We start from the raw sequence: 24,183 nt of genomic DNA, 5'->3' as shown, positions 1-24,183 counted from the left end.
AAAAATGCCGACATTTGGTCTTCGTCTGGCTCATTAAATAAACTGATTTTGACTAAATATATTGTTGTTTCTTTGTGTCATACAGCAGAAAATACCTATATGTTACAGCTTATGGCATTTTTTGTACCATAAGTTTTATGTGTTGTATTCTTTCTTGCTTTAAATCATTATTAAAGTACCGTTAACTAAGATGGAGTACAGTAAGTACTTATAGTATGTTAATGGGCCAACGTTCCTACTATATATGTTTTGATTGTATTGTTTTTTTAAGCCCATTATGCCCCGATTATCCTTTTGTTTTATTTCTTAAAAGCTGTTTAATTTAAATGTCCTATTATATAGTTTACAAAATGTTACTCATTATTGGCCAATATTATACCTTCTGACTTTGAATGGTTCGGGGGCTCCAAGTCAAAATACTACTTAGTTTACATTTTGCTACTTTTATGACAAACGATTTCACATTAACAAAATAGATTTCTATTATAATAAAAGACAATCACAGATAATCTGTTTGTGTTCTTAAATAAGGTACGTTCATGTATACCTATCTATTAAAAGTACTATCACCACATAATGTAACCAGTTAGTTTAGGCCCGTGATGCATATGGTCAAGGGAGCCAATCAGTAGGGCTTTTCATTATGTTCTTGAAAACGTATATTTTAGCCATTATTGTACAGTACCACTTTTTTAAATTTCTGCACTTTAAACTATGACACAATTTCTAGACCTGTGTCTAACCATAAAATGGAATTGGGTTAAATATAGTTCCAAATTATTTTTATGCTTTATTTTATACTCACCGATAATATCTACCTGAATAAGTTTAAATTATACAGCATTTTACTAAAAATAAACTCGTGTGACTTCTAAAGGTACAATCTATTAAAATCATGTTTGTTTACATTTTGAACGTGCATGTATTAAAAAGTAGTACGGATATATCGGGCACAATTGACGTCATTTGGCGCTGAAAACCAATGAAATTCTTTTGTTAAACCGTAGGCGGTGTAGGAATATAGAAATTTGCACAGTGGTTCGGTTTATGATAAAGCTATGACGCTGATGGTTGTCGATTGACGTGGCGACTACGTATCTGCAAATTTATCCTTCTAATTGGTGGCAAGGTTGGTGACGAAATCTGCGTAATTGGTAGGTACCCTGTAGAAAAAGATGCACAAAAGCTGTTATCACAACATTTTATGCCAAAGATAAAGGCTTTCTAGGTTAAATTTATCGATATATCGCAGAGAAACTAGCGGTGAAAAATTCATAAGCCATTTTGTAAATTAATTCAGTTTACTATTCAAGGGCTTTCCCAGACAGCAACATGGATTTATTTCGGGATTCCCTCTCAAATTATGGTATGAAAAGTTTGTTTACTTTTTTAAAGTCTTTCTTTAAACGTTGTGTATGGTTGTAATTCTAAGTTTTGATATGAGGGAATATGCAGATTCGAAAAGTGGGTCATTCTGTTTAATAGTGTTATGTTACATCGATGGCTGAATGAACAGATGAAAGTGTTGATCTACATTTCTCTTGTAAGACTTAACATGTACTCTATCAAAGGGAAACCTTGACTGTGCTTGCTTCTTGATTATCTCCAGTAACAGTAAATGGAAAAAATATATATCTGACCAATATTGTTTATAATTTGTCCATTAATGTTACATCAGTTGATCTAATGATATTTGAGCACTTTGTCTGAAGCAAAATCCATGTTTTGAAACCCTTATCTTAAAAGTAATCTGGGTGATATTTGTCATACAGAAACATAAGTGTCACAGGGAGTGAGGGACAGAAAAACGTGCAGTCTGACAGGGACCCTTGGAATACCGTTTCCCGGCTCTATTGACAAAGCTCACTTCGGCCGCTTACACATCTTCTACCCTAAAGAGTGAACAATTTCTGAACTGTGGCATTATACTCCCCCGCTTTATTTAAATTCATCCCCAAATTTCTCAGGGTTACACGACTATGCTCATCAGCTCTGACAGAGCTATTTGCAGTAATTGCCCCCCCCCACCCCCAAACCAGGACTGGAACCTGAGGCTAGTAACTAAGTGATTGCTTGCGGCATAGGTTCATTATTTCATACCCCATCAGGTGCATAAGTTTTATTTCCCTTGATCAAGAAATTTTACACATATTGCTCTCTAGAAACAGATTCAAAACTGTGTCAAATGCTTATAGCTGCCAGGGAGAATTAACTAAAATAATTTCTGTATAAACTTACAATTAAAAAAATCTTGTCTACATGTCATTGGTATTGAACTGTTTACTAATTAAGGGAGATTGTATGTAAGCGGCCAGGTAGCTTAGTTGGTATAAAAAAAACAGTAAAGTATTCAGAGGGTCCTGGTCAGAGAGCACATTTTTCTCACCTTGTGACATTATTTTCATAGGAGGACGGTGACTGCATTCATAGCTGAGAGTTAAATTCACAAAATTGCTCTATTACATGAGAAAATTGATGGTAAATTTCAATATAGAGGTATAGTTCATACTGCAGCTCAACTGCCTGAGCTGTCTGGCAACTAAATACACGCAATCTCCCCTAATAAGTGAACACAGAGTATCTGTTTGACCCTTGAAATGACTCTTTCAGTCTTTGACCCTTCAAATTTCCAAAAGATCTGATTTGACCCTCAGAATTTTAACTGGAGGGTCAAATTTTATTTTTTAAATCATGGGGATTTGACCTTGTAGTCGGTAAATCTTAGTCAAAATTTTTAACTGCTAGGTAACTTTCAATACTATTTAATGTAGAATCCCAGGACTCTCTTACTTACCCTTGGTACATGTAATAATGGATGAGTTACTTCCTTTTATAAAATAAAAAAAAGTTAGGTGCTTTTGACTGAAAACTTATAGTCAATATCTTTTATACAGAGATGTAAGCTTAAAATATGGTGCCTTTACCATGTGATCTGGGTGGGGCAAAAAATCCATTCTGGTTGAGTACATATACATAGAATGTTTAAGGGAAAAAAATAAGTATTTTTTAAGGAAAGTAAAACAATATTGACTTTGAACAATGTACTATTCATTTCACATGCAGTCACTGTCTTTGTGAAAAAATGATTTTTTTCCCAAGATAACTTTCTTTTTCTGGGTTTCTCACTAGAATGAGTTTCTCCACTTTATCCTATAAAAATAATGATACATTTAGAAAAGATATGATACCTGTAAGACTGTACATTGCATGAGCCATGTTTAATATATTTTGTAAGTCTTCATTCGAAACTTATTCAAACTTTACTGGTACAATACTGATGCATTTCCTCTCACTTTTAAGGTGGTCAGCAAAAATGTCTGACGGTGTGACTTCCGATATTGACGTGAATCAAGGATTATCGGTCGTACAAGTGTCACTAGCAAGTCCAACATTGCAAGTTCAGTCGGTGATACAACAGAATCAGCAAATTTTACAGTCAACAAGCCAAAACTCTGTTATACAGACTGCCGGTTCCAACGTGCCAACTATACAAGTTGTGAGAGTATGTATAGTTTTCCACAATAAAAACATGTAACATTATTATCTGTTCTTCATTACCTTTACTTAAGTCATGCCAATTTGTACATGTCTGTATAGCCATTAGCAGGCTTTATTTTTACTCCAGTGCATATTTTTGATACTGACACCCCTTAAAATGTAAATGGACAGTCTCAATTTCAAAGCTGGACAATTCCATTAAATGAATAAAGTGAGCAGAGTAGGTGATTTGTAAATAATTATGTGGTAAATTAGTTACACAGTTTCTTTGTATATTTCCTTAAACTTTTATCATTACATTTTAAGTTACTGTAACAGCAATTAACTTCAGAATACATAATACAGTATTACTGCTTCGGATTGCACATGAAAAGTGTTGTATAAGAACAAATCAGTTCTGAAAATTATGATAATATATAATTATGTATTTGTGTTAATTACAGGTAGCACAAGTAGACGAAGAACAGTTATCAGACGATTCGGAGGGCAGAAAACGAAGAGAAATTCTTACAAGAAGACCGTCATATAGGTATTGACATAGTATTAAGTAATATCTTGAACATAAACAGGACATAGCTGAAATGCCATAAAATAATATTCTAGGCTCTGTTTTGTTGAAACTGAGGTGTTCTTAGGAATAGCCTGTAAACTCAAAGGCTACTGAAAGCAACTGAATCTATCCATGCATCCATGGCAGGCAAAGGTCAGCCAACACATCAATTGTTTTGACTTGTTTTGGCTCTATTTTTGCTTTACTGATATTTAATTTCAATTAACAAGCATGCTCCTCTTAAAAGTTTACACCTTTGTGTGTCGGCAGGTGCAGTCCAAAAAGCCCCAGGTAACCCCAAGAATTATAATATGTACACACAATTGATGTATCAGAAAGTCTCTTCAAGAGGAGATCATTTACTGTTGATGGGAGACACTACTAAAAATTGACCAGAAATAGCATGGAAATCGAAACTGGTCATATTTCCATACTCAGAAATGTCATTATAAGTTTTATTCAAGAAAGACCCTATAACTTAGTATAAGATTAGAATGTAAGTTGATGATATGGATTATTATTAACTTCTTATTTGTTCCTTTGCAGAAAAATTTTAAACGATTTGTCATCTCCTGTATCAGTTGCCAAGATTGAGGAGGAATCAAACAGCAGTCAAAGCCAGGACGGCGACTCCCAGGACGGCACTGGTACAAGCCTGAGTGCTGCAGCTTTACAATACCAAAGTGCAACTGGTGATTATAGTAAGACTTTCTATGTGTGCTAATAATATGCTTGTTGACTGTTTGTAGTTCAACATTTCATAATAAGATCAGTGACTCTGTTAGACTGAAATTCATTGAAAATGTTATCAGTTTTATATATATCTACAGCTGCTATGGGCTATAGGAAACAAAATATTTGTTTGTCAAAATTTAATTCACATGTGCCAGAGTAAATAAATCGGCTTTTATTTGGGGGGGGGGGGGTGGAAGGTAAAAAATATGACTGAATCCTTGTATCCTGTTCAAATTACTTGAGAGAGGCAACTGAGGTCTTCCTCAGCCACAAAACTGCTGATGATGGCCACAAATGGCCTCGATGGTGGCAAAAAAATGAATTAAAGATCTTTCTCTAGTATAGATCTATCAAATGACTTATAGACGGAAAAATTCGAAGACAATTTTTTCATTAATCGTTGCATTTAATTTTTCAGTGATACCATCAGGAGCTATACAGATCAGCGTGAACGCAGACGGTACGCCAGTGGCTCAGGGATTACAAACCCTGACCATGACTAATGCTAGTCCTGCATCTAGTGCTGCTAGTACTGGAGGTGCAACTATTGTCCAATACGCACAAGGACCAGACGGTCAACAGTTTTACATACCAGGTTTGTTCATTGGTTGTTTAAATTTAAATTAAGCCAATAATTATAATACTCTCTTGACCTCTGGCTTGAATGTCAATTTATTTTGGTTAATTTAAATTCTGTTCCAGTTTCTATCACAAGATTGGAGTTTGAGCATATGAAAATTTAGACAAATGTGTTCAGAAAAGGTTGAAACATCTACTAAGTAAAAAAAATCTCATTCTATATGTTTAAAGTAATAATTGGCTATGTTGGCCTCTGATCCTGGTGATATATTATCTTTTATGAAATATCTAAATAAAAAATCTAAATAAAACTCAATTTTAAGGTTGAATGTCATAGATGAAAATCAATCAATGCACAAATGGCTTAGTAAAAGTAATATTACCTAAATTTTATTATAGATGCAAGGTTCTTTTAAATGCTCTAAGCCTTAGAAATGAATGATACTTTTGTTCTGTACTGTCCATAAGATGAGACCTATGTTTAAGTAATGGATTTATAGCATGTTAGATGTTTATCACAAAATGAAAGCAACATGGAATGTGAAGCAATTTGTTTCAAAGTAGCCCAACATAAAGAAGAATTTTGTCTTCCATACAAAATCACTATTACTATAAGAACAAAGCACAAAAGATGGTTCATCTAAAGCTATAGCCAATAAGTATCTTTTCAGAAACTATAACAGAACACCTAAAAATAAAAAACTTCTGAAAAATAAAATAATAGCATATTTTGGCTGAATCTGTTGATGGGGAGTGGTGGCCTAGTGGTTAAAGTGTCTGTTCATCAAACCAGGGATCATGGGTTTGAGTCCTTGAGTCTCAACCATGTTTCTTCATATGACACCATACTGGTTGACAGTGGTTGCTTTCAGGAAATGTGCTTAAAAGTGATTAATATAAGTTGCAAGAACTTTTTCCACAATCCAGCTAAAAGAAATATGTTTAAACTAAATTGATAAACTGTTGTGGAATTTTCAAAGTCCAATTTTATCACTTTATAGAAAATGATAATAAATTTCAGTTGGAAGTACGGGCACAATGCAAGCGTATCAGATAGCCACGCCAGGAACATTGCCACAAGGCGTCGTCATGGCAACAAATAGTACAGCAACTTTAAGTCGTGATGCGGCATCAGAAGAAGCATCTCGAAAACGAGAACTTCGACTTCTCAAAAACAGGTATTTTATTATTTAACAGAGTCGCTGTATCAGTCCTGGTCAGCAAGAGCTAGTTTCCATAGTGATAATTATCTCAGGTTCATCTAACAGTAATGAGTTTATTTTTTTGTTATTTGTTTTGCAGTATTTAGCTACTATTGTTTGACAGCTACACTGGATTGAGAAAATACCTTACTTTTAGATAGATTCTATCATATCTATTGTGAGACAATGTTATTGAAGATTGCATTCGTGAGTAATGCAATGATTTATCATTTAGTTTACAATTGAAAAGAAGTTGTCAGTGATTTGTTTAAAATGGAAGACAAGTAAAATAAATCTAGGAACACTGTGTTAGTTACGACTAAGGTTAGTTGCACATTGATAAAACAAACTGTGGAGAAAAAGTATAAAAAACTTTATAAATATAAGTATACTAGCAAAAAATTGATGTTAATTTCAACATTGTTGTTTTGTTTTTCTTTTCAGAGAGGCAGCGAAAGAGTGTCGTAGAAAGAAGAAAGACTATGTGAAATGTTTAGAAAATCGTGTGGCAGTATTAGAAAATCAAAACAAAACTCTGATTGAGGAATTAAAAGCATTGAAAGAATTATACTGTCAGACGGAAGTGTGATCTTCACTGTGATAGCACGTCTTTTAAACAAATAATAAGTACGTAACTAATGTGCTGAATGGGTAAAACTTTGTGCCTGCAAAGGAAAGTATATATACATTATCAGACTATTGAGTAAGTACTTGCATAGTAATAGCCTTGTGTTCAATACAGCTTCATAAACAAGTATGTGGGGACTTAAAGATGATGTATCTTATACCTTAACACATTCATGGACCAAGATAAATGCTTAATGTTTTAAAGTCAAAGATTTGTGGCTTTTTTATGTTAATGCTGACATTGACAGAAAATTATTTTTCTTGTGACGATGAAAATTCCATCTAAAAACATGGTGATAAAAAGGAGACGCGCAGTCGCAAAGAGGGAAGGATCGGTGACTTGGATACCAAACACTTTGTAGAAGCTAGAAAATTTTGAAGAGCTTTATTTAGAGTATCTATCTCTTTTATTGTATTAGTAAACATGAACTTAAAATGTAAAAAAAAATCAATTTGTTTTAAAATAAGAACATTTGAAACTTTCTTGAATCGCTCACAATTTTTTTTTTTTTTTCAAAATGATTTCCAGTTTATACAGGGTACCAAAATATTGAAAAGCTTATAAAGGAGTTAAGTGTGTATATAATAATTCATTTTTAAAGACATAATTCATATATTTGAAGGTTGGTTAGAGCAACAGACCCAGTTATATTGTTTATTAGGAAAGAATTGTTTTAATTTGGGGTGTTTGAATCGATGAATCCAAGTGAGTTGTAAATATTTGATGGTGCATACATGTACAAATACATGAAATTGTTTATTTTGTAAAGTACAGTATTTTAAGATTGTCCGATTTTGGTGTAAAATATTTGTCCAATATTTGTGGTATGTTGATAGCAGAATTGCAAAAAGCAATATAATGCTGGGAACTTTTCCAGAATATTTCAGTTACAGGGCTGGTGTAACTTTTAGGGTGAATCTCAAGAAAACTGATGTTAATTTAAAATGGCACAGTTAAATATTATATTGTAAACATGTTTATACATTGCTGGAGTTGTAATCTGATTGAATCATCACTTTATGTTCTATTTTTAGCACACTGTCAATTACAGGCCATTGAGTTTTCTACTATTTACATTTTCTCTTTTTTTTGAAACTGCAAGTGGAATTTTTCTATACTTACTCCTAAATTTGTGCAATGGATTTGCCCAGCTTTGATTTTGGAACAGTCCATTCTAGGATTTAGGGATGTCAATATCAAAATACAAAAATGGGGATGTTAACATTATAGAGACAAAGACTTCACACTTGTGAAGACTGGTCTGTCTTGGTACAGGTTGCATAGGTTAATTATTCAGCAGCATGCCACCAAATTTATGGTAATTTTAGTGAACATTTTTAAAATGTATTAAACTGTAAAATATTGTCAATAGAACAAAGAAAGAAATTTACACATTGCAAACAATACTTAAATTTCAATGACATTGAAAATGGCACAAAAAGCTGGTCATAATATTCAAAAATAGCCCTTACTACATTAATATCGCAGTAGAAATATGGTGATAAATACTGCAAAAACAGGCAATAATTGCAAAAATTAAATGTAAATTATTTCTTGAATTATGAATGTTTTTACTTTTCTTAAAATCTTAGTAGTTTTTCTCAAAATAGTTTTTCTCGAACGTTTTGGCTCATCTGGAGGCATTAAAGGGTTAAACAAGTTTTCCAATTTTTTTTAACATTTTCTTTTTATGCAGGAAATAGGGTAAACTTTTGTTACTCCCTTTTGTTTGTATGAACTGTTTTCCTGATTATAACAACAGTTTATACAATTTCTATGTATGTTTGGTTACAGCTAGCCAATTATTTTTCTCCACATTATCAAAGTGGAGCGATAAATCTTCATATTGTTTGTTAGTGGTTAAATAAATACAATTAATCCTTGCCAATGGACATAATAATTACTGTAATGTGCTACAAACTTGCAAGCTTACTAAGACTTGCCAAAATTCTTTAAGGTTTTCATAGAAATATGCTATAAAATAGTGCCTGAAATTCCTGCGTATACTTAAAACTTACTTGAATAGATTTTTTCCAATTAAGATATTTTTCTTCAAAGAAGGAAAACAAGCATAAATTCCATTATTTATAGTAATAAAATTCATCATCGGAGAATAAATTTTGTTGTTGGTATGACAAATTTTTACTTCATCATTTTACTGGTTTTATTTTTAGCTGTGTGTAAAGTCAGTTATTTATTGTGTATATGTTATCATCTTGAAGTCATCTTTATTTACATTGTTAAGATTTTTCTTTTTAATTCAGTCCATTCTTTCATTGCATTTTTGTTTTGAAGCTGTTTCTGTAAATAGTTGTACTTTTATGTGAAATTCTAGCAAATGCATGCAAGATTAACAATCTGTTATGAAAAATAATCTTACGCAACAGTTTTTTTTTCCCCCTGTAAACTGTCTAATTTCTTCATAATATATTCTAATATATACAATATATACATTTAGATATTACCTAAATATCTTGTTTCTTTTGAACTGAACATTGTGATGAATATATGATATAAATGACATTACTTTAAAAGAAGACTCTATAAAATTTCAAAATTTATATTTTCAAGTTTGTTTTATAAATTAAAAAGAAAATTAATTGCTTAGCAAAAAAAGAAGCATTAATATTGTTCATGAATTGCAGATATATTATCTTGATACAAATCATTATAAAGTACCTATATTAAAAGTGTAATGTTAATTTCCGATATATATTAGCAGATGGTACATGCACAAAATCACTTCTAGATTTACAGAAGTATGGTAAAAATGTATTTTGTTAAAACTATCCCAGTCTGGAATATGAAAACAACATTATTTAACTGGTGTTGAATATTTCTTTGAACATATTTTACCAGTAACAGCTCAAAAGCATTACATCGTACAGTTCTCTTTAAACTTTCATCATATTAACTTGAACAAAGCATTATTTTACTTTATTTCTTAATTTAAGTATACATGAATGTGCCATTGTTTGGGAAATGAGAGAAAAAGCAGTTTTATGATATGAGATATATATAGAGGGGTAATTTATTGAGTGTATCACTCGAAACGGAAAATATATATGTCAGTTTTTTTTTTTTGGTTAACTCTGAACCTACTAGATCCAAAAGTTATAAGCCTTTGTCATCAGTAATAGAGCCAGGCAGACCTGTATTAACATGCTGCTGTCTGATCAGGCTCTATACTCCTGGCCTATTTACTTGCTTTCCTCAGAATTTATTATAGACAGTTAAATTAAAGGCCCATTATGCCTCAGAAATGCTTTTATTTATGTTTCTCAAAAGCTTTTTAATTTTGGTGTACTTTTTAGTATCCAAAAAGTTACTTACTTACCTAAACTATATTTTTCACCTGTTGCTTTTTGGCAATAAGTACAGTTATAGTGAATTGGTATTTTGTATGGAAGTCGAAATACTACAATGTACATGTACATTGTTTACATATTACTACCTTTATGACGAATTATTTTGCATTTAGCGTTACTTTCATCAGGTAACAAGTAGCAAACATTCTCTAAAACTTTTATTTTAACATTATAAAATGCATGTTTGCACTTTCTGAGGAAGTAAAATTTATTTGTTTCTGAGGCATAAAGTGCCTTTAAAAGTTGTACAAGTTATTTTTAGAAATTCAATAGGTTAATGTACTTTATCTGTTAAAATGACATCCAGAGTAATGTTTTTTTAATCAAACTTTGTTTGCCATAACAGTTGTGGGGGTTATACTTAAAAAGTTAAATTTGCGAGCCACATTGTAAAGTAAAATTTGTATCAAGGTACTTTTGTTATTATTCAGGTAAGCTTTAAAGGTGTATGACTGTATTGTACATGTGAACAATTCTCAATTTTATCAAAGTTAGTGACTACAATTTTTACATTCTTATGATAGTTCTCTCTCTCTGCTAAGAGAATACGCCTATCCTTTTGGTTCTTTTTTTATTTTTGTATAATCTTTTGAAATAAAAATATTCAAAATGTTAAGTTGCCATATTTTTCAACAGTTTTATTTTTTTGCTTCAAAAGTCAGTTCTGTGTTGAAATTGAAACTGTCCATAATTTATTAGCTCGACTATTCGAAGAATATGAGAGCTATTGTAGTCGCCCCGGCGTCGGCGTCAGCGTCCGCGTCGGCGTCTGCGTTGGTTAAAGTTTTTTGTAAAGTCAAATATCTCAATTATTACTTGAGATATTCAATTGAAACTTACAATACTTATTTATAGTAACAAGGTACATCAGATTGACAAGTTGGATAACTCTGCCTACAATATTGACAGAATTATGCCCCTTTTTAACTTAGAAATTTTGGTTAAAGTTTTTTGTAAAGTCCAATATCTCAATTATTGCTTGAGATATTCAATTGAAACTTACAATACTTATTTATAGTAACAAGGTACATCAGATTGACAAGTTGGATAACTCTGCCTACAATATTGACAGAATTATGCCCCTTTTTAACTTAGAAATTTTGGTTAAAGTTTTTTGTAAAGTCCAATATCTCAATTATTGCTTGAGGTATTCAATTGAAACTTACAATACTTATTTATAGTAACAAGGTACATCAGATTGACAAGTTGGATAACTCTGCCTACAATATTGACAGAATTATGCCCCTTTGGAACTTAGAAATTTTGGTTAAAGTTTTTTTGTAAAGTCAAATATCTCAATTATTGCTTGAGATATTTAATTGAAATTTAAAATACTTTTTTATAGTAGCAATGTACATCAGTTTGCAAAATTGCATAACTCTGCCTGCAATATTTGCAGAATTATTTGCCCCTTTGAAACTTAGAAATTTTGGTTAAAGGTCTTCAAAGATATTTACTTGAAACTTTACACATGCACTTAGGGTCATAATTGGAGGGTCATAATTGTATGTCACTGACCAAGTTCCATAACTCTATCTTGCATTAAGGCTGATTCATATCCCCTTTTCTACTTAGTCTCTTGGTTAATGTTTATATGCAAGTTTTACATATCTCAATAACTATTAAAGATATTTATTTAAAACTTCACATATGCATTTAGGGTCATAATTGTAGGTCACTGACAAATATCCATAATTCTATCTTGCATTTAGGCTGATTTTTCTCCCCTTTTTCAACTTAGAAATTCATGGTAAAGTTTTGCTTGTAAGCTGTTATCTCAATAACTACTGAAGGGTTTGTGCCTTTTTTGGGACAATTTTATGCATTCATAATAATAAAGCAGTGATTTACTTGATAAAACATCTTAATAACAAGCCTTTGTACCTTTTCTGTCAAATTTATGTATTCATAGGTAATTAGTATTATTATACTCAATAAAACGCCCTTGTGACAATACCTTCCGAATAGTCAAGCCAATACTGTATAATTAGACTCTCTCTAAAGCTTTTAACATGAATTTATAAAAAAAATTAGCCCTTTTGTGAACTTAAAAAATTTAACATTATCAAGGCTCTTTTACTATCAAGCACTTAGAATAGTCGAGCGTGCTGTCCTACTGACAGCTCTTGTTTTAATAGAAAAATTGATACAAAATATGTGAGTTTTTTTCTCATACATGCGTTACAACAGTCTGTATGCATAATTGCTTTATTTTATTACTGATATCTTAGGGCATAAACACTCTTAAGACACATATAAAAAAATTTTAAGAAGGTGACAGTGTTTGCAGATATTTTTGAATATGTAGATTTAACTTTGATTCAGCATAAATAGGACTTAGTGAAATTGGCAAAATATTTTTATAAGAACATGTACATAATTATATATTTTTAATTCCATGCAGAAATTATTCCATTTTTGTTTCTTTCTCTTTTTTGCAAACATTAAAGCAATGAATTTTTCTTTGAAGCCCAGGCACTTAGAATTGTAAAGCCCTTCTTATGCTTAGTTTTCAAATATATATAATTCATAAACATGGACCATTGCATAATCACTACATATATTTTGATAAAATATTGTTGTTAAGTGGTGATTTATTTTGTTGTTATTACTATGATAAAGGTCTTGCTCATATTATGTCATTCTCATATTTTCATTCTGTTGTTAAAATTGTAAATGACATTACTTTAATGTCATGGTGATTATTGAATATTAAAAAAAGAATATTTTGAGAAACATGTGTCTATTGTGATTTGTATTACCATTTGGTTGAAGTTCAATATGAGTGTTAGTAAGAACAAAGAAACAAAAGCAGTTTCAAATCGATGGATAATTACTTGTCCTTACTAAGAAATCTACATGTTTTCATCCATAATTAATATCTAAGGCATGCCATGGGGTGAATTTAGGAAGTTACAGGTCACATACATTTGCCCCTAATATCACTGTAGATTTGAATCATGCCAAGGAAGTTAGTTACCCAGTTAGCTTTTTTACTCTGGTGCCAGCTCGTACCTTATTTAATACATAGAGGGCCACCAGAAGTTTTTCTCTGCCGGTAAAGCTTAAAAGTCGCAATTCAACCTTTAAAGTGACAGCCAAAAAAAAAAATTAAAAAAAAAAACAGTAAGTAAATAATCCAAAAAAAGTCACTACTATTATACTGAAGCCAAATGAAATCAGATTCCTGCACCTTGACCAAAAGATAACCTTAAAATACAGCAAATTTAGTTTATCTAAGCTGTTGAAAGCAAACGGATTTGTAACATTTCCCCCTTTGGTTGCAAGCCAGAGACATTCTATTATGGTATACATGTATCCCTGTTGCAAGGTTACCAGTAAAAGTAGTTTATGAATATTCTGATAAAGACAACAAAACCTTCGAAAATGGATTTTAATTGACATCATTTAAAGTCCATGGCTTTAAAGAGAGCAACTGAAGAATTTTCCACATCCTACTACAGAAACATATCTCTTAACCTACAATCGCACTAAACCTTCATATAGGCACGGATAATTTACACGTATTTATGTTTACCTTAACACCGGTTTTCCATCCGAGCTGAAAGTTGTAGTTTTTACCTTGTTCATAATTTTTTAGCATATGTCATTTTCTTTGGTATTGAAAGCTAACAGTGTCAGTGTTATACATAAGATTCAAATGTAAATATATATTTTACACTGTGACACTGCCTTTCATATTCTTGACAATTTGCTTTCTTTAAGTGTGGTAGTTTTCGGATAAGCGTCCTCTTTTTTGAACTTTCGATTTCTGTTAAGGAAATATATAGAGGATATTGAATGAGTGTAGTTTAATACTAAATTTATTGAACGAGTTGAATAAAATCATATTATGCCAGCCTCTGGCGAGCATAATATTGTTTTATTCAACGAGTTTAATAAATTTAGTATTGAATCTACACGAATATAATATTCTTTTTATCACATTTATAAAATAAGAACAGTAAACTGTTAAAATGAGTAATTTTTCAACGACGCGTCTATAGAGTAACGCTAACATTAGCGCTTTAACGCTATGTTTATATATAGCGCAAATGACGTCACATCAAAGTGTTATTACACTAGTGTAATATCGTTTTTATTAAATGGCTTTATTACACTCCTGCACCGCGGTTTATGTGATATATGGCATTTCTATATGACAGGACAGTAGCCTCTTTTAACAATTTCTATATTACAATGCTAAATAGAAACGAAATAACTAATACATGTGATCAATAATCCTCTTAACAACTTTAAAAGAATAATGAAAGTTGTGAAAATCAAAATACAAAGTTCATGCATACATTCATGTACCTTTTTATCTGTTACGTGTTGTCTGATTTTAAATACTTTGACTGGTTTCATAGCAGTTTCGTGTCCCAAGCAGTTTCCCGGCCCTTTATCATTTTTGTAGACATTTGTTTTCTAAACATCACTGCAGTTGAAACAGTACAGCAATTTATATGTTTTGAAGTTTTTCCTGTTGTTTAAAGTTACCTTAAAGAACTTGTGACATTTAAAAATCAGCAACTCCTGAGGAATTCTAGTTTGAATGCCCATGCACATTAATGAATATCCCATTTCAGGTAAAGTTCTAATTTTTTTTTATAAAATCATCTTAACCACAGGAACTTGAAATTCTATCAATATTAATGATAATATCCAAAATATACCCCCTATACAGTATAAATTTATACTGTATAGGGGGTATATTTTGGATATTATCATTAATATTGATAGAATTTCAAGTTCCTGTGTCTTAACATTTCTTACTGGTACTGAATTATATTCAAAATATAAAAAGGTCTGAAAAACTGCAATGACATTTTGAATAAAAGTGAGAAAACGTGTTACATTTAGGCCTTGGTATAATAATTATTCCAATGAAAAGTAAAGTAAAAGAGCAACTTTGTAAACATGGTAATGCTTGAGAGGTACCTAACTTTGTTCTGTAATGGTACTCATATGCTGAAAGGCCCTGCAAGTACCAGCCAGATCTAGATCAGAAAGTTTTGTTCTCAATGATTTCGTAAACTGATTTTCATTTTATTTGTTAGAAAGTGTGATTTGGGGCCGGAAACTGCTAGAAAACCAGTAGCCTGACACAGTGACAAACTGTAGATTTCATATCGATCTGTTTTGTCAAATTATTAAATCTGTAACATTAAGCTGTTAAACCTCGGACGACAAAAAAAACCTGGGACACAGGAAACAGTTATTTTTTGTGCCAGGTTAAAAGTATATCATATCTGGTATTCTAACTACACTGATATCAAAGAACCTGCATGTCAATTGTTTAAAACAAAAAGTCACTTGGAAGGTAGAGAGAAATAAGATATTTTAAAATTTTGACTGTCTTCACACTGTCAGGTCAAATGGTGAAATTATCTTGGAGCATAAATGGTCCAGGATCTTAATGTATTCATTGCAGTACTGGAGATTTTACATGCATTATTTTACACCTGATGTGTCTCCCACAGGGCAGGGCCTTTAATAGTGATATTAAAAGTCCCAGCTATTCTTTCGGGTGAAGGGGGAGTGGTTCCTATAGACTATTTATGCATAAAAAAATAAGTAAAATTTTACTGCAGATTGACACATTATCATTTATGGGAAAGACTGCAGTTAAATGCACCCATATTTTGATGATTTTCTTTATCTTAACAAAGTTTAAACTTAGTGTAAAAAAAAAACTTCATTCAAATATCAGACATAATATGCCCATCATATTTCATTGCTAAATACATTAACACACAAAAACGTTGTAATATCTAAATTTCATAAATCACATATCATCACAATGGCAGTTTTAACAGTAAATAACAATATTGTCATCATCAATATGATCTTTTCTTCAGATTGATATGGCAGAAAGAAGAACACAGATATCACTAGCATTTGCTGGTGGTGTGGCAGTTGTGGTGTTGTGGGAAGTGATAAGAAAGTGGAGAATTCACAGAGGGGTGGCAAAAAAGATTAAATGGAAGCAAGAACAGTGCAAGGCAGCATTTGATACAGTGGAACAAGACTTAAGAAAAGCTCAAGTAAATTTTTATTTTAATGCATAAATTATTAGTCACTTTCCATTTGGATAAATCAAAATAATTTGATTTATCCTGCTACTGTCTATATTATCAGCTGGATAAAACCTTGCCGGATAAACTTATCTATCTCCAGTCATTACTTCATATGATGACGTCACATGGTCAGCAGCAAAACAAAATCCAGTTTTATTGGGGGAAAAGTAAAAATGAAACCATTTAAATGAAGCAATATCTAATGAAAAAGTTTTACAAAATGATAAAATTATGTTGTTTCTATAGTCATATGATAGATTTTTGAAACAGTTGTAACAAAGTATGTTTCTGATATTTTACATAACTATAATAAAATGTTTCGGAACAAAATATTTGTCAGCTGCTTTAACTAGGACTTAAAAATGTGTAATATGAAGACCATTCGCTCTAAAGGAAAAAATATATACATATTTCTTTTAAATAAAGGTATTTTGGGATTATTCTTTTTTATAATTCAACTACAGGCTTCAGATATTATAGCTTTATACACTTGAAGTTGTTGTTGTTTCTTTTTACATTAGAAATATATATTTTGTATCTTAATAAAATCTTCTGTAATTATCTTAGACAAGTTGATTATCATGTTTTTGTTTGGCATTACTAGGTACCAGCTGAAAAGATTGCCAAAATTTTGGACCTGTCATTTACCGAGCTTCAACAGCAGTTACAAGATGGAACCCTGAAAGCAGTAGATGTGCTCCATGCATATCAGAGTTGTGTAAGTATTTTTCCCTTGTTTGATGTATACATTCATATATTCATGTTTTCAAACTAGTCCTTCAGTCTGTCTGTCAACTTAGCATTTCTCATACAATGTATTAAAATGTACATTTTTAAGAATCTTATAACATGTGTCGATTTTCTGAACTCCTCAAGTTACAATTTTTTACTCTGACAGCTGTTTCGTCGGTGTTTAGCCCTTTATTATCTATGTAAACTTAGAATTTTTAAATGAATTTTGATATTTTTGGTTGAATAGATTATTTTAGCATTTTTCGTTTGTTTTTATATTGAAGGCATTTGAAGCAAATGAGAGAGTAAACGCCATCACGGAACCTCTTCTAGATGCCGAGGTAAGAATGATATTTTTATATAAGTCAATTTTTTCTTTTCAATTTTGGTTTTATGTTGAAGTCAAGCTGACAATGTCAACTTCAAGGTCATAATTATGTGCACATAACAGCTTACTGGCGGAAGAAGACATCTGCTGTCCCACAGTGAATTACTTCAAGCTCAAGTAGGCATTCAAGTAGTTTAAATATTTCAACCATAACCAATTTTACAAACTGATATTATTTTTTTGTCTGTCTTTAAAGGGCCTTTGGTCCCTGGTGCACAATTTGTTGTAGAACCACTGACCACAAGTAAATTAGATAGATAGAAAGATAACTCTTTCGCATAAAAGAACTCAATGTCCCTAATTGAACCTTAAATTTAACTCAAATTTAATGATAACATGTCATACTTGTACAATTTTTGACTTTTTCTTTTATGAAAAAAAATTCATGTTTTATGGTGTTTTTTTTTCAGAATTTACTATTCATATAGGGATGTTTGTACTGAACCTGTACCATGCTAAATATTTTAAATTAACTTGTCCATTTCTCAGCCAAGCATTTTTAGAGAGAAAAAAAAAATCAAAATATACACTGACTGACTGACAGTGCAGACAATGATCAGACCACACAAATGTATAAAGTTAGGGCTTTTTCTGCGTGTTTTGAGGCATGTTGATAATTTCTGTATATACTAGGTGCCTAAATGGTTTATATATTTTAGTTAAATTTATAAATAGGCCATTGCAGAGGCTCTTGACAAACAGACATCGGAGAAGAAACCGTTACACGGTATACCAATAAGTCTTAAAGAAAGCTTCTATATATCTGGTCTCGACTGTACGGCAGGACTCGGGCATTTCCTGCAAAACCCAAAAACCTATGATGCTGTGTTGGTTCAGGTCAGTTTTTATGTACGCTTGTTTGAAATGATATACTGGTTTTTGGTTTGAATAAAAAAGAATGACAACATATATAGAATTGTACGTAGATGATGCCACCGGGTATCGGAATTAACACATAAATAAAAGCAGAACAAAATGAAATTACATAATTGGAAAATGAAAAAAATTGAACAATTTATTTAGGTCATTTGCTTTAAAGTGAATGGGTCTATAATGGAAGGTCTGTAATACAGTAAACAATTATGTTGACAGTATTTAGTATCAGACATAAAAACAAACCATGAAATAATTTTAAGTGGATATTGTTGGCAAGTGTGAAATACATGGTCCGATATTACATATATTCATATAGCAGATGATAAATTGTTCTAGAACAAAATATTGTTATTCATCATATTTAAATGTTCATACTAAATACCATAGAACTTTATTAAAAAATATTCCCAAGCGATAGTTTTTAAGAATATCCAAATAATACATTTCTATTCATATATACTTCTCCGTGGTCGAGGATTAAGACTCAATGACTTCTAATCCAGTTACCTTTCTGGCGTGGGTTCGATCCTCGGGAGATGCTTTAGTAGTTAAGCACGAAGGAAGGTAGTCTAGTACTGGTGTAATTCTCCAGGAACGATGGTTAGGAAACTACCCGCCTATATGACTGAAATACTGTTGGGAAAAGGCATAAAATGAAACAAACTAACATATATATTTCATAATATTTGAACTACAGTAATGAAAAAATGTACCTATTGAGATAATTGTAGACCAATACAATTTAAGTTGTTATCACAAATAGACTTCTATGAAACCAATTATATAAGTGTTATAATACAGAGAAGAAGATGTCTATATAATGGCAACCAATGTAAAATAATTTTATTGCATATTTTGTAGAGCTGGAAACAGTTTTCAGAACTTTGTCAAACAATGACATTGTCTTAACAAAGTGATGAAGTTTAGACTTTTTTGTATTCAATAAATTATCTATAGAAATATTAAGACATACATAATATGGTTAAATAACATACCGATAAAGAGGCAGAAAATAGAGTAATCATATGAGTATCTTGATATAGGACTTGTAATTGATGCAAGTGGATTTTTACTCAGCAAGATCTCACAAGGGGCAGAAGAGTCATCAGAAGTGATCCAGTCTAGACAAAAATAATGGAGCAAATTAAATACACATGTAGTAACAGATTAAGATATTCTTGCAATGGCCGTTTGCTATACCATTGCTCATGCATTTTTTTAAATGTATGCCAGATTAACAGGTCATATATTTACAGGTATTAAAAGGTTTAGGTGCTGTTCCATTTGTGAGGACAAACATTCCACAAACAATGATGATGTAAGTTATTTGTGAAATTTTTGTTTAACAATCGCTTATTGTACGAATTATTTATAACCCGGCACTCCACCTCCGGAGAACAGAGAAGACAGTGTCACTTGTCCTGCATAAAGCTCATGTCTTGAATAAAACTTTCACACTCTCATTTAGGTATACATTAACAGGGAGGAAGATATAAGCATAAACAGACTTTATAAAATAACTAGTCATACAGGTCCAGGATTTAAATGCAATCTAGTGTGTTTGCAGATGTTATTGCATTGAGAAAGTGCTTTAACTCCTATTACATAGCAATTATTACCTCCCCTGGCCACCATTTTGGGGGTCATTCACATTGTGTCATTTGCCTAAAGTAAGATAAAAATCTCTCATAATTCTATTATCTTCATGAAAACTGATAAAAAATCTTTTACATATTGATGTTTTTATAATATGTAGCTACATATGTATAAAAGAATTGGACAATTCACATAAATCAACTGTTCTTATTTATTTTCTAAACAAAATTTTGTCAATTATATTATATAGAATATTGGCTCCAAAATTTGCTAGGGTTCGTTGCATCCAAACTCTAAACAGTGATTTTATTGAGCGATAAGATCACTGTTTGAGGTATATTATTTCTTCAGTAAAAGATCCCAGTAGATTCAGTGATATTATTCTTGTGTAATAAAATGTTCTGTTTATTGCAGATATGAATGTTCAAATCCAATCTACGGTCAGACAAACAATCCCTATGATTTATCGAGAGTTCCAGGAGGCTCGACAGGGGGAGAGGGGGCCCTACTGGGTTCTAAAGCATCAATCATTGGTACCTATATCATGTTGATCTACAATATTACATCGTCACTTGAGTGCAGTAATTGGTTTAACTACTATTGAATTGTAAAAGGAATTAACTTGTTACTGCACATCCATAAAGTCTGATGGTAGCTCAAATTTTGTTGGTTTTTCTTTCATAGGAATCCCTTTAATTTAACATGGATTGTTCCAAATTGAAAACTGGGCTGTTCTATTATACAAATTTGGCAGGTTACTGGTTTATTATTAGATTTTTTGATATTGTTTTAGGGTTTGGAAGTGATATTGGAGGAAGTATAAGAGTACCGTGTCATTTCTGTGGATGTTACGGCCTGAAAACAACTCTAGAAAGATTGAGGTAACTTTTCACACACATAAAGTAGCTAAAATGTGTTAGTTCTGTAAACATGTACTTTTAAATGTGAAAGGCAAAGTAATGATTGATAAAAGATTATGGTTTAGAAAGCCTTGTACAATGTTTTTGCTTTTGTCTCCAATTTCTTTGGTTTTTTTGTTGTTGTTGTTGTTTTTGTTTAGTGATTTTTGTGGTTTTTGTAATTGCTAATCAATATAAGTGTATTGCAAGTTACATTTTTTTAAAATTTAAATGTCATAAGTATAATTATGAAAAGCAAGATTGTCTTTTCGTAAAAAGATTCTAGTTGAAATTTTGTTTACATGTACTCATGTGACTTTAGAAAATCAATTTCTTTAAATTTACATGGACCCTGTTCTCAGTGTAAATATATTTTAATTTCTTAATTAATTCTCAGTCAGATGTTATTTTTGTATACTTATAGTCATTTTACTTTTCTACAGTACACAACATTGTTTAATCAAAGAATTTACCAAACAAAACATAACATAAAGAATACCTTACCTAACATATGGCAATATTCATTATTGTAACTCAATGTTCAATGCAGAATTTATGTTTGATGATTTAACTTTTAAATTTCAGTCGGAAAGGTCATATATCTCTGTCTAAAGGTCAAACGCTAGGTGAGAAAAATTTTAAGCCTAATACATAAACATACATGGTCATGTTTCTTATGTCTCCATGGCCAAGTGGTTAAGGTCACTGACTTCAAGTCACTTGCTCCTCATTGTTGAAAGTTCAAATCCTGTCAGGGACTTTTGTCCAGCTTATCTATGGAAGGTCAGTGGTTCTACGTAGGTACGCACTTGTGCCAAAAATAATACAAAAAGGCACATGGGTATTCCTCCAATAGTAAAACTGGAAAGCCGCCATATGTGACCTTAACAGTGATTGTGTTACCGGGGTACTTTAAGCTCAACAGAATAAATAATATTTTCAATGGTAACATTGTAAACTTCTTTTTTCTTTCTTTTTTTTCAAGCCCTATATTGTTACAGAGGATATAAAGTTATATTGGACTGTCTGTAATTGACAGACAAATTGTTTGTATAGTGATATAGAATACCACCTCAATTTGACTAGAAGATGTAAATTTTCATAAAAGCCGTTAACTTAATATCTTATTTGAAAACTCTTTACTTGATATTCTTGTGTGTAAGATGACACTCTTTGCTTGAAACAGTTTTTGAGAAATGGACGCAAGAATATTAAAACAATGTGATTGTATTGTTTTACTGGAATATTATGCAAGGACAGAGGTCTGGTCTTATCTTAGATAAAATTGGTATAGAATAAAGTGCCAAAGCTCTGTTGACACCTATCTAATTATTCAAAACGGTTTATCTGAGATGGAAAAAAAAAGAATCTGTATAACTGTATAAATGTTGTGGCTTTGTTTGAATTAGTTTCAGGTACTGTGGGCCCTATGACCAGAGATTTTGAAGGTCTTGTTTTTGCGACAAAAGCAATTTTGAATGACCACCATTTCCAGCTAGACCCAGCAGTACCACCAATAAAGTTCCAAGAGGAGGTAGGACAATCATATGCAGCAAAAATTTACTGGACTTTAAATAGCTTCAAGTAATTTTTATATGTATTGCAGAGCTGTCATCGATAGGTCTTTAGACTAATTTAGGATTTTCTATGAAATGCAACCCTGATTATCTGTAATGGACTTGCCCTGCTTTGGATTTGGAACAGTCCATTGTTAACATAAGGGGCTGCCATATTAATAATTTGAAATTGAGCAAACTACAGTGTGTGATATTTTTAGACTGTACAGAAATATGTACAGACTGGCAAAATATTTCTTTGGATGGTTATAAAAGGCAGTTTGTTATTATTGCCAGCATTAAGGGAGTAAATGATCATGACATATTGTATTATTTGTACTGTTTTTAGATATACAGAAGTAAACGACCGTTGACTATAGGTTTCTACACGTATGACGGGTATATACAATCTGTACCAGCTTGTGAGCGGGCAGTCATGATGGCAAAGAAAGCTTTAGAAGCAATGGGACATACAGTAAGTGTGGTATTTACCATAAGAACTATAGGGACAGTGATGTTTTGCTAGATTATAATGTATGTTAATGTCATATTAAAGGAGCTCCACTGGGGTCTTGTTATAATATATATATTTATGTATAATATAATATGAGCTGCGTCATGACAAAACCAACATAATGGGTTTGCGACCAGCATGGAACCAGACCAGCCTGCGCTTCCGCGCAGTCTGATCAGGATCCATGCTGTTCGCTATCAGTTTCACTACTTGTTATAGGGTTTGTAAGCGAATAGCATGGATTCTGATTAGACTATGCAGATGCACAGACTGGTCTGGATCCATGCTGGTCGCAAACCCATTATGTTGGTTTTGTCATGACGCGGCTCATATGTATTACATATCAAATAACAGGACACAAAATTATGGCCCTTCATTGATACATTGTACATTGACACAATGCAAAAATCAAACTTTTCATATTTCACTAATATTTTACCATTAAAGAACTGGTATATTTGTTTTATATTACTACAGGTTATAGATTTTGTCCCACCTAGAGTTACATACATGGTGCCATATCTTTATGTTAGAAGTGTACAAGGAGATGGTGGAAGAATATTTACGTCTCAAACGTAAGTGCACACTGTTTCTTTACCATGAGTCAACATAGTTATAATATAAACAATTTTTAAGGTTATTTGGGAGGGTGTTGGGGGAGGAGTAAGCTTTGAATTTGGAACTGTTTGTTGCTGTTCATACGGATTTCAATCTCATTATATGAAGCAGAAGCAATAGTTTTCTACCAAAACAAAAGGCCACTGTTCTTTGATTTTTCATTCTCAGACCTATTAACCCTAATTTTTGGTGAATAAGAAAAAATATATTGAAATTTGAAGAGAACAATATAATTAGATTGCAAAAAAATGCTATACTCCATCAAGATATAGTGGTGTTCACCAGGGTTTTCGCAGCAAGAATTGTCAATAAATCAATAATCCTCCCCTTTGGGCGATTCCTAGATACAAATGTGCCCAGTCAC

General features: G+C 31.8%; 2 protein-coding genes across 5 annotated transcripts; both read left to right on the top strand.

The window, feature by feature from the left end:
• Window positions 1–1,000: 1,000 nt before the first annotated feature.
• Window positions 1,001–7,956, top strand: LOC132729246 (cAMP-responsive element modulator-like). 3 transcript variants are annotated; one of them, XM_060714986.1, is made up of 7 exons: window positions 1,001–1,154; window positions 3,301–3,502; window positions 3,942–4,027; window positions 4,595–4,740; window positions 5,202–5,378; window positions 6,384–6,540; window positions 7,009–7,956. In XM_060714986.1, exons 2-7 carry the CDS (start codon window positions 3,314–3,316, stop codon window positions 7,151–7,153), a joined length of 900 nt encoding a protein of 299 aa, XP_060570969.1. In that variant the 5' UTR covers window positions 1,001–1,154; window positions 3,301–3,313; the 3' UTR covers window positions 7,154–7,956. The 3 variants fall into 3 exon arrangements, with proteins under 3 accessions (XP_060570969.1, XP_060570954.1, XP_060570960.1); XM_060714971.1 differs by having other exon boundaries at window positions 4,595–4,749; XM_060714977.1 differs by lacking the exon at window positions 1,001–1,154 and adding an exon at window positions 1,162–1,366 and having other exon boundaries at window positions 4,595–4,749.
• A 6,143-nt stretch (window positions 7,957–14,099) lies between these two features.
• On the top strand, window positions 14,100–23,776 carry LOC132729231 (vitamin D3 hydroxylase-associated protein-like; the record flags this gene model as incomplete). Of its 2 annotated transcripts, none has more annotated exon segments than XM_060714960.1 (12): window positions 14,100–14,223; window positions 16,422–16,607; window positions 17,245–17,358; window positions 17,657–17,713; window positions 18,436–18,597; window positions 19,893–19,954; window positions 20,647–20,765; window positions 21,026–21,113; window positions 21,717–21,757; window positions 22,541–22,665; window positions 23,037–23,162; window positions 23,679–23,776. In XM_060714960.1, coding segments are annotated over 11 exon segments (1,172 nt in total), but the record flags the coding sequence as incomplete, so codon positions are not given.
• Between the last annotated feature and the right edge of the window lie 407 nt (window positions 23,777–24,183).

Source organism: Ruditapes philippinarum, unplaced genomic scaffold, assembly GCF_026571515.1.
Source record: "Ruditapes philippinarum isolate M1 unplaced genomic scaffold, ASM2657151v2 ctg4871_1_1_1_1, whole genome shotgun sequence".
NCBI lineage: Eukaryota > Metazoa > Mollusca > Bivalvia > Venerida > Veneridae > Ruditapes > Ruditapes philippinarum.
Note: the sequence above shows the minus strand (reverse complement) of the source record. Positions and strands in the feature narration are given on the sequence as shown.